Source organism: Cephus cinctus, unplaced genomic scaffold (genome assembly GCF_000341935.2).
Source record: "Cephus cinctus unplaced genomic scaffold, Ccin1 Ccin1_scaffold1891, whole genome shotgun sequence".
Classification (NCBI taxonomy): domain Eukaryota; kingdom Metazoa; phylum Arthropoda; class Insecta; order Hymenoptera; family Cephidae; genus Cephus; species Cephus cinctus.
In genome coordinates, this window is record NW_014334049.1 from 97,871 (window position 1) to 111,491 (window position 13,621).

At 39.3% G+C, this 13,621-nt stretch overlaps 2 protein-coding genes across 8 annotated transcripts; one reads left to right on the forward strand and one right to left on the reverse strand.

Annotated features, from left to right (window-relative positions):
- The first annotated feature begins 32 nt into the window (after positions 1 to 32).
- On the forward strand, positions 33 to 5,766 carry LOC107273931 (Usher syndrome type-1G protein homolog). The gene is made up of 7 exons (XM_015752590.2): positions 33 to 172; positions 1,688 to 1,831; positions 3,783 to 4,055; positions 4,138 to 4,405; positions 4,482 to 4,790; positions 4,895 to 5,087; positions 5,171 to 5,766. The coding sequence occupies exons 1-7, from the start codon at positions 66 to 68 to the stop codon at positions 5,422 to 5,424; spliced, it is 1,548 nt and encodes a 515-aa protein (XP_015608076.1). The 5' UTR covers positions 33 to 65; the 3' UTR covers positions 5,425 to 5,766.
- Positions 5,767 to 7,920: 2,154 nt separating this feature from the next.
- On the reverse strand, positions 7,921 to 13,371 carry LOC107273935 (UPF0472 protein C16orf72 homolog). 7 transcript variants are annotated; one of them, XR_001539376.2, is made up of 6 exons: positions 12,935 to 13,127; positions 12,684 to 12,755; positions 11,715 to 11,886; positions 11,118 to 11,263; positions 10,426 to 10,917; positions 9,294 to 10,295 (listed from the first exon to the last, which is right to left on the reverse strand). XR_001539376.2 is itself a non-coding variant. In XM_025091269.1 (5 exons), exons 1-5 carry the CDS (start codon positions 13,125 to 13,127, stop codon positions 9,021 to 9,023), a joined length of 639 nt encoding a protein of 212 aa, XP_024947037.1. In that variant the 5' UTR covers positions 13,128 to 13,367; the 3' UTR covers positions 7,921 to 9,020. The 7 variants fall into 7 exon arrangements, 6 of the variants coding, with proteins under 6 accessions (XP_024947037.1, XP_024947034.1, XP_024947036.1 ...); XM_025091269.1 differs by lacking the exons at positions 9,294 to 10,295; positions 10,426 to 10,917 and adding an exon at positions 7,921 to 9,076 and having other exon boundaries at positions 12,935 to 13,367; XM_025091266.1 differs by having other exon boundaries at positions 9,294 to 11,003; positions 12,935 to 13,371.
- Positions 13,372 to 13,621: the final 250 nt, after the last annotated feature.

Below are 13,621 nucleotides of genomic sequence, written 5' to 3' on the forward strand. Positions count from 1 at the left end.
GTACATCTCCCACTCTTCTTCACGGTCGTTTTAACTTCTCTGTTTTTATATCCGGGGAGCTATGTATGCCGAGTGAAGACCCAAGACAAGGTCCTCGATTTTTCTCAAGTAGAATCAGCATCTTCTCGACCACTAAAACAAGACAGAAGATGACGTCTGAACGATATCACAAGTAAGATGTTCCGGACTCCAATCCGGTTTTTGACTTATTCTCTTTTCCTTTATTGTTCGGATGCGCGTGTGAAATTCGTAACACTTGGCCGCGTCACGCCGATCTCTTTGGCATTTCGTCGCGTGCGAAATAAAAGGAAAGAAATGCTTGTCTTCGCGTGTTTGAATTTATGACTATTCCTATTACTGTATCGGGGAATCGATACGTTCCGAAAAATGATAGAAAAACGTTAATTGTTATTCAATTATTCAACGTACCAGGACGACACGGACTTGTACGTGGATATTGAACACTTAGTTTTTCCTTCAAGTATTTTCTTTTCCAAAATTTTTAATGGATTCTGTCACTTTTACCTAGCAAATAAATGTACACGATGCAACCGATTGTTCGTGAAATTTGACGAGTTCTTACAGATAAGATTATATCAACTAATACAGGTAACCCTCATAATTCATCTGTATCATTGTTCTTGGGCGATAGACAAAGAAGGAAAGATTTTACGTCATATACGTCATATTTAAAATTGGTTTTTTTGTCTTTTTTCAATGTTAAGATAAATTCGTAAACGATAAGTAACTTTGATTACTCATTCTCATATCGACTTATACATTCATACGATTCGCGTGACAAGCTCTTATCAATATGTGATTTTAGTCATGTTTTACGCTTATTGGTTGAGTTTGAATTTTTTGTGGGATATTTAAATCGTGTTTTTCGACGTTTCAAGCTGATTCTAGGAGAAGTTGTAATTTTAAATAAAATAAAATTATTTATTGTCTGTGAAAATAGTAAAATATTATTTTTTCATTCTCATTTACTTCAAGCATTCGTCTCTCTGTTTATCTACTGAGTCGTTGGAAAGAAAACAAAGTTATCTAAAATCCCATCATTCACGACGTCTGACTTCGCAGAGACGAAACCATTTCGTTGAAAACGAGTCTGACGTATAATTGGTGAAACGTGTAATTAAAAAATAAAAAAGTTCCATCGCCAGCGACGGAGAAACTGTCACGCATGTAAATATCTCCTGCGTAGTTTGAGCGAGCAATTAAAAAATTATCATCTAATGCCTGAAGACGACTTTTAATTAATTTGAGTGACGCGGTCGATGTTCTACATAAAAAAAAATCCAAGTAAATCTCAACATTTTCATACGCCATAGATCGACGCCGAGAAAGGTGTGAAATCCTCATAAAAGTAAATCATTACACGAAGAAGCTGATTAAAAAAGAATCTCAAAAACAAAAAAAAGTCCAAAACAGCTTAGATATAATTTTATCAGAACTTAAAAGATCAATTCTTCATGAATAACAAAACTATTTGTAATTTTTTCATCAATTTCATAAATCAGCCAATAACGAAAACTTAATAAAAATGGAAATACATATTCAAAACACGTCGTTTTCACTGGCAAGCATAATAAAAAGTCATTCACTGTACGCTGTTAGTAGGTGCAATATCTTTTAAATGTTATGACAATGATAACCACAATAATGTTAAATAATTATTTAAAAGGGCGGCACGGGACAATGCCCTGGAGATTTTGAAAGAGGCAACGAGAAAGGACTGTAACTCTCGGGACGACGGTGGAATGACCCCAACGTTATGGGCAGCCTTTGAAGGCCACATCGAAGCACTGAGACTCCTGGTAGCAAGAGGGTACGTTTATCAGTCGAATGATAATGCTGAATAGGTATACAGTTAAAGTATAATAAAGTAAAAGCCAGCCAGGAGACATGCACAAAGGTAAATAGTGCCAATGAAATTATAATTGCACCCTATAAAATTGACGTCACAGCAATGATTGAATAAATTAAAATAATTAATTAGCTGATTAATTAAGAGAAAAATACAAATCTATTATATTGACTTGTCTTGTAATCAGAATGTTAAAAAATATTTGATGCCATCTAATCTGTGGTCAATTTTTCTTTCTTTTTCTACAGACTAAAACCTTCAATGGATTCAGTGTTATGCTTGTGAACATGTGTACGTCAATGGCAGCCATAAAAATCAAGTATTGATTTACATTTAACATCAACTGACCACAGCACGTGGATCTATTCGAGACCGTCGACTTGTTACGCGTTGATGAATTTTAATTCATTCCTGATGCTCTTATCGATTGCTGCTCGTTATTTAGATTTTAGTTGTTGGTATTAATTTTGAACGTGAACTACTGGTAGCGATTTGGCCATTTAATGATATGCAGACATGAATTTAAATGGGATGGACAAATATTTTATTCGAATAGTCATGAGTGATCTTGACTTTGTGAATGACAGTTAAATTATTGATGACGATACAAAAAATTTGGAACCATTGACAGATTTTATTTAGTTGATTATTATATTTCATAATAAGACATTGAACAGGGCTTATAGCGACGATAGTAGGATACTGATAAGAGAAAATTATATCAGTGACATTTTTGGCTGGATGTAAGAATTTGAGAAATTTGAATTATTCAGTGTTTACAATTTGCATACAGAAAAGCTGTATTCACATTTGAACTATTTTTTAAATTCTAAATCGTCTCATACTTTTTAATTTATTTTATATCACTCGATCCCCATCGACGTGTCAGGAGTCGTATCGAAATTTGAGAAATTATAAACAAAAATTTCTCAAACATTCTTTCCAGGTGGTTGGATTGTTATATGTTCACCATCAGCAGGTATTGATAGTGCAGATGTGTCCGACCGGAAGTGCGTCGTGGTTACAGTCTGTATCCAGACAACCCCACATAACGGAAGTTATGGGGGAGCCAGTGAGTTAAAAAAAATAGAAAGAGAGGGACGAAACAAAAATTAAACCAGCAAGAGGCAAAAGTAATGTTGGAAATACTAACGAGTCACTTTTTTTAAATAAGAAAAAAAAATTGAAAATTTAGGTCACCTGCATTCTCGTACGAGAAAGACCAGTTTTGTAATAACGCGATCGAGTAAAAAGTCCAAATAGTTCGTGAAATACGCTCGACAGGTATTTTAATACAGACAGAATGTAAAAACGGAAGACGTGCGAGTGACTCTATTTGATTTTCATGTAGCGACGTAAGCAAGTTTCGAAAATTTCGACACACCGTCTATGCCATACGTTCGACGAGAAGTGTCGCAAGAATCATATTTACGAAAACTCAAGAATTACATAACCAAGAAAAGCAATAGGATAACAAAAGCACACCATCGAATCTTTATAATTAAACAATTTATCACAAACAATTATTACGTACGCGACTACTTCTCGTGCGGCGCTAAAAATAGCAGATAACGATGAAAAACGAAAATTAAATCGTCATCCAACAAAGTAACGCGTATCAGAAACTTTCGTAGAATATTTTTATCTCTACTACGATATTCGATCTCGTCACAAAGTGAGTCTCAACGATAAGGAATTTTTGCGTATATCGATTACTGCCACAGTGTAATTTCATTTCGTGCGTTCGTAAAGCAATCAGAATAAAATTATAATTTCTAACCTAACCAGCAGGAGTAACAAGAGCGAGTATGACCTTCCCTTCATTTATTTAACACACGGCTAGTCGCGTAGAGGCGTAACGTGCGCCATAGCGTGACCGGAAGTAAAGGAGGACTGTTTTCATGTGTTACAGGGGGGACCCGGATAAAACCGATTATTTCGGAAACACAGGTCTGCACCTTGCCGCGGCGAGAGGACACGAATTTTGCGTAAAGTTCCTGGTGAAATTTGGCTGCAATATCTGGTCCCTGGACATAGATCGTCACTCGGCTCGCGAATTGGCGGCGATCAACGGTCGCGAGAAGATCCTGCAGTTTTTGGATTTGGCGCAAGCCGATCAGGAGCTGAACAATCGTAAGAAGACACGAATGTTACGTGAGAAGGCAGAGAAGGACGCGGAGAAAAGGTATTTTCCTAGACCCGGAAAAATCGTAAATTCCGTGCGTACGTCTCTACGTTAACCTAAAAAAAAATAATTTGTCTTCTAGATTGAAGGAATACATTAAGAGACAAAGAGTGGCGGAAGTCAGGGCGGAGAAGGAGCAAAAGAAATTGTTAAAGGACAGGGCAAAGCTCGACGTGGATTACATGAACGAGACGAACATTCTACCGCATAGGCCAAGTATCCTAACCTTAAAAGGTAAAGTCAAACCTTCTCCGACCTTCAGTGACATAGTAGGAACGAAGAGGCAAGGAAGCGCAGTGAGCAGAAAAGCACAAGCAAGAAAGGCACTGGACGATTTTAAGGTCGTGGAGGTAAAAAAACCGTTTACCTGGTGCTTCCGATTATCATTGGAACGACGTAGGTGTAAACCATAAAGTTATTTTGCAGATCGAAGACGACGGTAAGAAATCGGTTCGTAGTCTAACCGGTCTTCGTAGAGACTCGGAAGTGATGTACGTCGGCACCTATGAGACCCATGCTCAGCAGATCGGTAAGAGAGGACGCATATCCGACGTCTGGGGTACTTTGAACAAAGCGCAGAGTACCCCGGATTTATTGGGCGATCGTGATTTCGATAACGACGACAGACATAGTCAGGAGACAATGTCGGACGTCGTGGAGGAGACGGTGTTACTTCAGGAACCAGCGAGCATCTTCAATAGACCTGGGTTTGGCTCCGTGGCCTTCCGACGATCGGTATGTATCTGGTTACATAAAAAGAGAATCAAAACCTGTTGTGGGATATTGCACGTCACGATATATGTATATTTATATATATATAATAATTTTACCACCTTCAGATAACCAACACACTGGATAACCTGCCGGTAACGCAGGTCGAGGTACATCAGCATACCGGAAGTACACGTGTAAATGGATCGGTAAACGGTTCAATAAACGGTCACAGAAACATTCACAACGAAGATATAAGTATCGGCAGTGCCGGAAGTCTGGCTCGTCGTCAGAGTATATGGGACGACGACTTGATATCCGGTATATACGATAAAACGTGTAATTAAAATATTCTTAGTGATACATCTAAATTTAATTCATTTAATTCACTTCCCTTACTGCAGAAGAGGAGGAGGAGGACGTCGTCGAGGAATGGAGCCCACTGCAAAGATTCCTGGTCGCCAATAATCTCTCCTCGATACAGCCGACCCTCGAGGCAGAACAGATTGACCTGGAAGCACTGATGATGCTCACGGAATCGGATATCGCCGCGCTGAAACTACCGCTGGGTCCTAGAAGGAAACTGGTGAACGCGATAGCTAACCGGAAGAGAGTTCTCGAGGCGCCGGAAGGCGTAATTACGGACAGTAGATTATAGGGATTTACAGTGTGTAGAAAAAGCACAATGCCAATCGTAATGGCCGACATAGTATTTCTATTAAAGACGTGCATTGACCTTGCGACCGTGGCAACCGGAAACTAATGATTGACCAAGAACTTAACAGCGGGTCTAAGATCAATAACGTCTTCTTCTCAGTATCGTAAACTCGACGGTTTCCGGTGCGCAATACAAAAGGTACGAAAGTATCTTGCCACTGTACAATACAATTGTACAACATATTGCCTCACTCGTACCGTAGATATATAATGTAAGAGAACGAAAGTCTCTGACGCTACAAAATTAACATAAATAAAAACAAAGTTTGTATATATATATATATATATAAACGATGTAACAATCACTAATCCCATCAGACGCCACAAGACAATATTAAGCGACATTGTAAATTGACAAGGATTCGGTAACGCGTACGTAAAAGTACGCGGTCAGCCGTAAAGTAAAAAAAAATTGTACAATAATTATTCACGCTCTTACGAATTCTCCACGAGTCATCTTGTCACAGATTTATTTTGTAAATGATTATCATACAAACAAGAGACGCAAAAATATACAAGCTTCCTTATATTCGCAAAAAAATAACAGCACCATTCTCGTCCATTCCGTAACGTAAATTCTTTTTTTTCTTTTTATTACGTACTATACCGAGTCTATTGCGATTGATCTCGTCTGATGAAAAATTGCCTACTGGGATTAAACGTAGTTAAGGGAGGATCGTAGTAACCTCGATCCCCTCCACACTTGGCAACGCAGGAGGCATTTTATCTTTTTTTTTTCTTCGTCTTTCATCTTCAATCGATTTTCCTTTCCTTTCCCTTTTCACAAAGAAGAAAACCGTTACATACAAAAATCTTTCACGTGCACACGACAAGTGCGTCTTGACGCAGCTCGGTATCCACGTGCGTTCACGTTACACGTCTGTGGATACGGTAAAACGTGGATGCGATTACAGACCCAAAATAGTTGTAAAGATATTACAAAAATGTATTACCTCTATGACCTTTCATTTACATTTTTCGTAACGCCTGCCGGCGCAAGCGCCGTACCAAATTCGTCTCTATGATAAATATAATCTAAATGTAAGCTAGAATCATTAACGCCAACGAGATAATTCTTGTCGGATAAAAAAAACGCGTCGTGACGGTCGCGACAATTGGTATTTAAAATTAAAAAAAAAGAAACGACCGTCAGACGAATTCTTTTCTCTCTCAATTCGCGCCTCCTTCCTCCCTCCTCCTTCATCAACATCACATTCGCCCGGCGATCCTCCATTTTTATATCCTAGAACGAAAGTGCACATTTTTTCTTATCGAGTGAAACAAAAAAAAAAAATTATCAAAAACATGGAAAGAGACGAAAGGAAGGTTTGTACGTGAAGAGAGAGAAAGAGACGACGATCGCAAGTCATTCTCGTTATCTGTACAAAAAAAAAAACAGTCTCGAAACGATTGACAGAATCTCAAGCTTACACGTTCTCGTCTTATATATATATATATATATATATATATATATATATATATATATATTTTTTCTATTGGAGAATTTCCGTCCAAACGTTATTCGAGAATTGTTTTTTTCTTTTTTAAAAGTTACGTACGTAACTTATCTTATAGCTATAAGATAAAGTATGGCAACCCGGTGTGGCGATTCCTTTCCCTAGGAATCGTGAGAAAAAATATTTACTCAGAGACGCCATCGAGTGAGAGACACGTTCTCACATCTTGCCTTTTTCCCTGGCGCCGTTTCGTTTGCTCTATCTCTTCGCTTGGTAAAGCCCGATTGGAATCGTGTCGGGAGCCACGGCCGCTTTCCCAATGTTTGCGCATCTGTGACACCTCCTCGTGCGTATTCGGCAGAACTTCCGCGAAATTAAAAGAGATGGCGACCGACGTGAGATCTTTCGAATCTGTCAACGGCATCTTCCCCCCCTCCCTTCCTCTTACTATTGTCGTTGTGGTTTCTTGTTGCGTGATTCCCCTCGACTCTTGTGCAATATTTTTATTTATACTTTACGCGTCAAACGGCCATGCTGCCACCGGAGTCAAACGACAGTCTAAATACATCGAATGTATAACCTATAATTTATTAATATACAGATATACAAAACACACGTATCCCCTTCACTCCAGCGGAAACATAACCAATGATGTTCGCCGATAGATACATTTTCCGTTAACAAATTTAAACAGAAACAAAAAAAACAACAAGGTAACTTGATCTCCTTTTTTTTCTCTTTAACTAGCGACACTCAAATGGCACGAAGACACTCGTCATTCTTTTAGCTTTTGTTTAGATGTCCACGCGTTTTAGTTTACTAGTTTCTTTTTTTCCATCAAACTGATCTTTCCGTCGGGAAATTCTTGTGTCGTGCGCGCAATCACAGATGGAATAAAAAATGTGATCCTGATTGACAGCAAGAAAATGGGCGGGATCGTCACTCGAATCCAAATTGGCCGGGAAAGTTGTAGTCAAGCGTGAAGATAATCCTTGGAAATTTATTATTAATTGCCGATCGTTCGATAAATAGTAATGATTAAAGCTATCGGATAGTAGTCTATGTTAATATTGATATCAATATTCAAGTTAACCCTAATATTATCGTTATCGTAATCGTATTCAATATAAGCTATATTTACAACAGAATAACAACTCTTGCTCGTTTCCGGAACAGTGCGCAGAAAATTTTGTCAGGGATAAATTAGTAACGTGGAAAGTAAAGGGGAGCGGAGAGGTGAGAGTGGTAAAGTAGACAGCCATAGATACGAGAGGTGGGGAGAGGGCGTCGAACGAAATAACAAAATACCAATGGAAAAGGAAAGCGAGGAGGAACGAACGAGAAAGACATTTTTCAGAGACTTCCGGTCAGCAGTTATATTCGACGAGCTCCAAGAGGACATCGCAGATTGTCGGAATCAAACTGGAAAGTACAGTGGGTCGTAAACAGAAAGAACAATGACTGTCCATGCCTATTGTCTTTTTTTTTAACATTCTCGCAATGATAAAACAAGAAATTTGCGACCGTCGTCTCGAGCCCGTCGATCGACTGCAGAACAAACAGAGACAGAAAGTGATTAGAAAATGGTGTGGAAAAAGAAAAGAGAATGAAATTACAAGAAATACGAGCGAGCGACGCACAGCGTCTTTGCAAAGTAAGGTAGAGTACGAGATAGTGATTAAAAATAAAAAAATAAAATAAAAAGAAAAGAGAACATGATACATTAATGCGTAATTACAAGTAACCCGGCACGAGGCGCCTTAGACAAACGTACCCAGGGTACGTCATTTCAAAAAAAAAAAAAAAAAAAAAAAACTTAACGGACTCTTCACAAGATTCATAAATATAATTGCCAAGGCTTTTTCTTTTTTCTTCGTCCCGCTCGCGGATATCCCGACAGCCCCTGCAATGCCGATAGCCAATCGGATGTCCACTCCTTCGGATATAGTCTTGATTTATACAGTCTGACTGCATAGCAAGTGTCAAAAAAAAGAGAGGGACGGGAGCCGATCAAAAAAAAAGATGACGTCGACCAGCTACTCGGTGCGAAGCCTGTCGGGATGCCGCGAGCCACTTCGCCTCACGCATTTAACGAGATGCATCTAGGATGCACTGTGTGCCACGTCTCACCTAAGCCTATGCACCAACAAAAATAAGTTAGTATAATATTAATGCGATGTGATTATCGGTCACAGTTTTTCGGTATTCTTCTCGGCGAAGGAGAGAGAAAGAGAGGGGGAGCGAGAGAGGAGGGGGGAGACAGAGAGAGAGAAGGAAAACTTTGAGCAGCAAAAATAACCATGATAAAAAATAAACACTAAAGACTATGCTTTAGCAGGACTTTTTTTTTTCCTTTTTTTTTGTCTTCAACCATATTCGTCTAACGTGCATTAGTTTTCGTTCTCTCGTCCCTGTTGGGTGCTTTTCTTTTTTTTTTCTTTTTAGTTTAAGGTAATCGTGGCTCGTTAACTTAAAATCTAGGTAGGGTCAAGAGTTTACTTAACGACTGTCCATTTCACGAGACTGTCGCTGGTTCCCTGGCCTGCGTGTTAGCTACGTGATCAAATAAGGTTCTCGGTTTTGGGTCTTCGAAGATGGATACGGAAAGTAGTGCATCTTTTACGTAATTATGCGGTTAGACTTTTTCCATTCATTCAATAGGACTAATTGATCGGGATGACGTAGATGCGTTCGTCCAGGATTGGCTGTAGTAGCAGTATCACGTGAAGAACTTGACGAGAGTCGTTGTCGATGAAAATAAACTGGATAATAATGGATTGGACGATATTAAGAAAGAAAAAAAATGGCATTTTTCACCATTGCAAATATCCTTCCTAAAAAGGACAAACAAAATCGTTTGAACAAGTTTTTTTTTGCCAGGGCGTACCATTAATGACGCAATCAATATAAAGTGACGCGATTACAAAAACGAGACAATAAAATTAGTAAGACGATTTTCCTTTCCACTATCGCTTGACTGATGTGTTATTATTGACGACAATAACCCACGTTGATAGATATGGAATTTCGTATGAATATCGCTTTACCCGCCCTCTCGTTGGCACTACGTAATCCAGACGACCGACTTTGGATACACTAAGAGGAAAAGGAAAAAGAAAGTTTCAATCAAGTCCTTGTAAAAACATCTTACCCCGATAGGTTAAAGCGACACTTCCGAGGATCTGGTCTATTCACAAACTTTCTACGAATTGTCCCCAGGTAGTTTCCAAGTTAATTGTAAATCGTCAGCCAATCGTATTTACGCAGCAGATCCTTGCGTACGTCGGAGACTCCACTTTGACGAGCGAAGTATATCGTGCCAAAGTATTACAAACCAGGAACGTTTCCTCTAATTCTGTCAAATTAATGGTATAATAAAGTCTCGTATACAATTTCGTATTTACGAACAACAATATGCCACCGCCCAAAGGCATGACGAATAGAGCAGCCTTTAAGAGTGTCAATAAACAATATTAAAAAGATACCGTGTATAAGTCAGTCGAGCAGAGTAAGGTGTCCACCGTAATTAGTATCCGTACCAACTGTCAATTTTTATGATTGAATCAAGGATGCATTGATTCGATAGTAAAGTCAAAGAAGGAGCAACGGCTAATAGAAAAAGTGATTATGTCGGTTCATGGCTCAACTTGTAAATTTCGTAGACGTCGGTGATAAGAGGCAGAACAGGGCTGGTGCCGAAAGGGTACGAAATAATTTTACCCAGCCGGGACCACTTCGGAGGGCTGAACAATTAGTAATTAATTAATCAATTAATTAATAAGATACAGGGGGGGCAAGGGGAGAGTGAGGCTAGTGTTGACACGACGCGCGCCGTTACATGAAACGCGAACGTTTGTGCGTGGGAGAACCCATGTCCACGTCGTGAGATGCAGGTCGTTTATGATGCCGAGCAAACTCGCTGCTTATGAAGGCCGAGAGTTCGGCTTGTCTTCCTGTACGCCGTGACATTGGTGACCCTGAAAGACCAGTCGAGGTTGATGCACCAATCCGAGTGCTGAGAAAATCAAAGCGACGAATCCCGAATGGATCCGTCTTTCAACAACTACATGTGGTTAGGTGATGTACGAGTTTAAACTAGCAAGTCGTGGTGATTAAGTTTGACGTAGCTGAGATAACTAAAGATCCTACTGAAGAGGATATTGTTTCATGAACTTACCAGAAAGCGCGATCGCCTCTCTAAATGTGTGTAATTCCGGATCTGTTTCACCACCCGGCGTCGGCGTCGGCGTGACAACCATACTTGCTGTAGGACTTTGTGACGGTGGCGAACCACAAACCATCATACGAGGTTTGGGAGAACTCCTGCCAACACATATGTAATATTAGCTTTCGAAGTTTCATGTTGATATAGACTTTTGTATTGTTTTTGCGGGACGTATAGATACAGCACGTTATGCTTGTTCTGTGGAATTGATATAACAGTCTAATAATTGGGTTTAATCAGACTCAAAATATTTCTATGGAATCTTTCACTGACGGCTATCGGACTTGAAATTTGACAATGGTACAAAATTTTGAGTTTAAACACCTGCCTACCTGAGATTTCCTTATTCAGACCCTTCCGCGAGCCTTTCTAAGGTAGCTTGAAATTTCTGCAGTTGTGTTAGCATATTTGTAAGTTTAGTTCAGGGATACTGTGACTACGTATTGAATTACCATGTTTGTAAGTTTAGTCTAACGATATTGTGACTATGATATGATATATAAAGTGCACGTGGTTGGAAAATTAGTTAAGGAATTTTGTTATAGTAACCTGTGAGAGTGAGGTCTTGGTGGTGGTGGTTTTCCAGCAAGATATGCCAGGAGGTCTTCTCTGCGAATCATACGCCTCTTTTTCCTGGCCCAGTTCATTATTTCTTTACTACGTTTCTGTCTTCCCATTTCTACCCCTAATTCACTGCAACGCCGCATGCCATCCACAGAATCTGTATGAAGAATATAAAAAATATTGCATAAAATTGTATCTCAAATAATTAATTTTGTATAATATTTAAAGAAAATGGTTATACTGTTTTAAATCAAAGGAAAAGTCTGAAGATTTGCAAACAATAATAGAATTAAGTTTCAATATAACAATTTTAATAAAAATGTCATATGAACTAGTGCATCTCTCAAAATAAACCATTGAATGAGATAAAAAATAATATAAGCTGATCAAAGTTTCTTTCATCATAATAAACATCGGAGACAAACAACAATGCATATTACATCACACGCATAATTACAATTCACATAAAAGTTCTAAATACTGAAATAAAATTAAAAATAATATCCCAACAATAAATTAATATACACATGAACTCATGGTCACGATCATCTGGTCATTAAACCAAGCACAACAATGTTATCTCATCAATAACAAATGACAGCTGGTTTAGTTTTTAGTTAAAAGAAAGTGTTTTAACAAACATTCTAGAGGATGAGCAGGATAAAATCTAGAAAGAACAGCTGATCAGCGTCGAAGTCCAGCTGTTAGACACGCGCACGTCACAAAAAGATAAAGCATAAAAGAAAATATGAGCAGGGCAAATAAAAGTGGAAGACAGAAGTATCTAAAGAACAAAGAAAATACTCTACGAGGATCCCACGTAAAACAGATTATTGTTCAGAGTGACAAACAAGAATGAACGAGAAGGAAGAAAAATGACAAGGTAATAAGACCGATGATAAAGAATGTAGAGAAATAAGTAAACAAGGTAAATACGTAGGTGAAGAGACGCACCTTTGTACAAGGAGGTGACGGTTCCTGCGGCAGTCTGAAAAGGTAACCAAAGGGACGCACCCTGCGAACGATCTGTAAAAAGAAAGAAGGCAACCGTTACAGATCAATATAGTAGGTCCTTTTGCAAGGCATCGGAAGCCACGGGATCGCTGACAAAATGGATGGCACGCAAAATGGCAACGAGGAGAACTGCGCTGCGGAGATCGTCTCGAGACAGGCGATAAGGGGACGAATATTAAGTGATTCCTCGCCTTTGTAAAGCTGTGCAATGGCCGATGCCGTCGTCTGAAACCCTGTCCAGATCTGTTGAGAGTATAGCTCCTTCTCACTGTGTAGCTGGTTCTCGTAATCGGGCTCGGCCTCGATCGCCTCAACGCACTGCTGCTCCCAGTTGCTGTACCAGAGGTCCATAATGGGGTCCTCTTCACTTCTATCGTCACTCATGACTTTGTATACGACTCGGCCTCGCACCCACTCAACACCCTCTTCGCGCACCTTCCTAGCAGTAGTGAATACACCGATCACGTTAGAGTCAGGTTGCGGCCATTACGACGTACCACGGATCACTCGCTTGCTCGTTTACTCTCCACGATCACCGAATACAGAATACGGATTGGCAGCGTGAAACACCGACGACGTTCCCCTACCACCAGAGGTTGTCCTCGCACTGCCTCGCACTGAACCCTGGAAATCTTGTGGACCTTTGTACATGCTGCCATCTTTTGCTATTCTCATGGTAACCGGTAGCTGAAAGAAGGAATTACAAACTTTGAGTATACTTTGATATCAAAGCAAACGAAATGTATCGTGATACGTTTTTCTATCGTTTTAGCAACAATTTTGTATAATATAAAACAATGTTGCGTTTGATTTATAACATTATTATGTTAAATTATTAATAAGAAAGATTACTACTGTACTAACACTGGTGCTACATT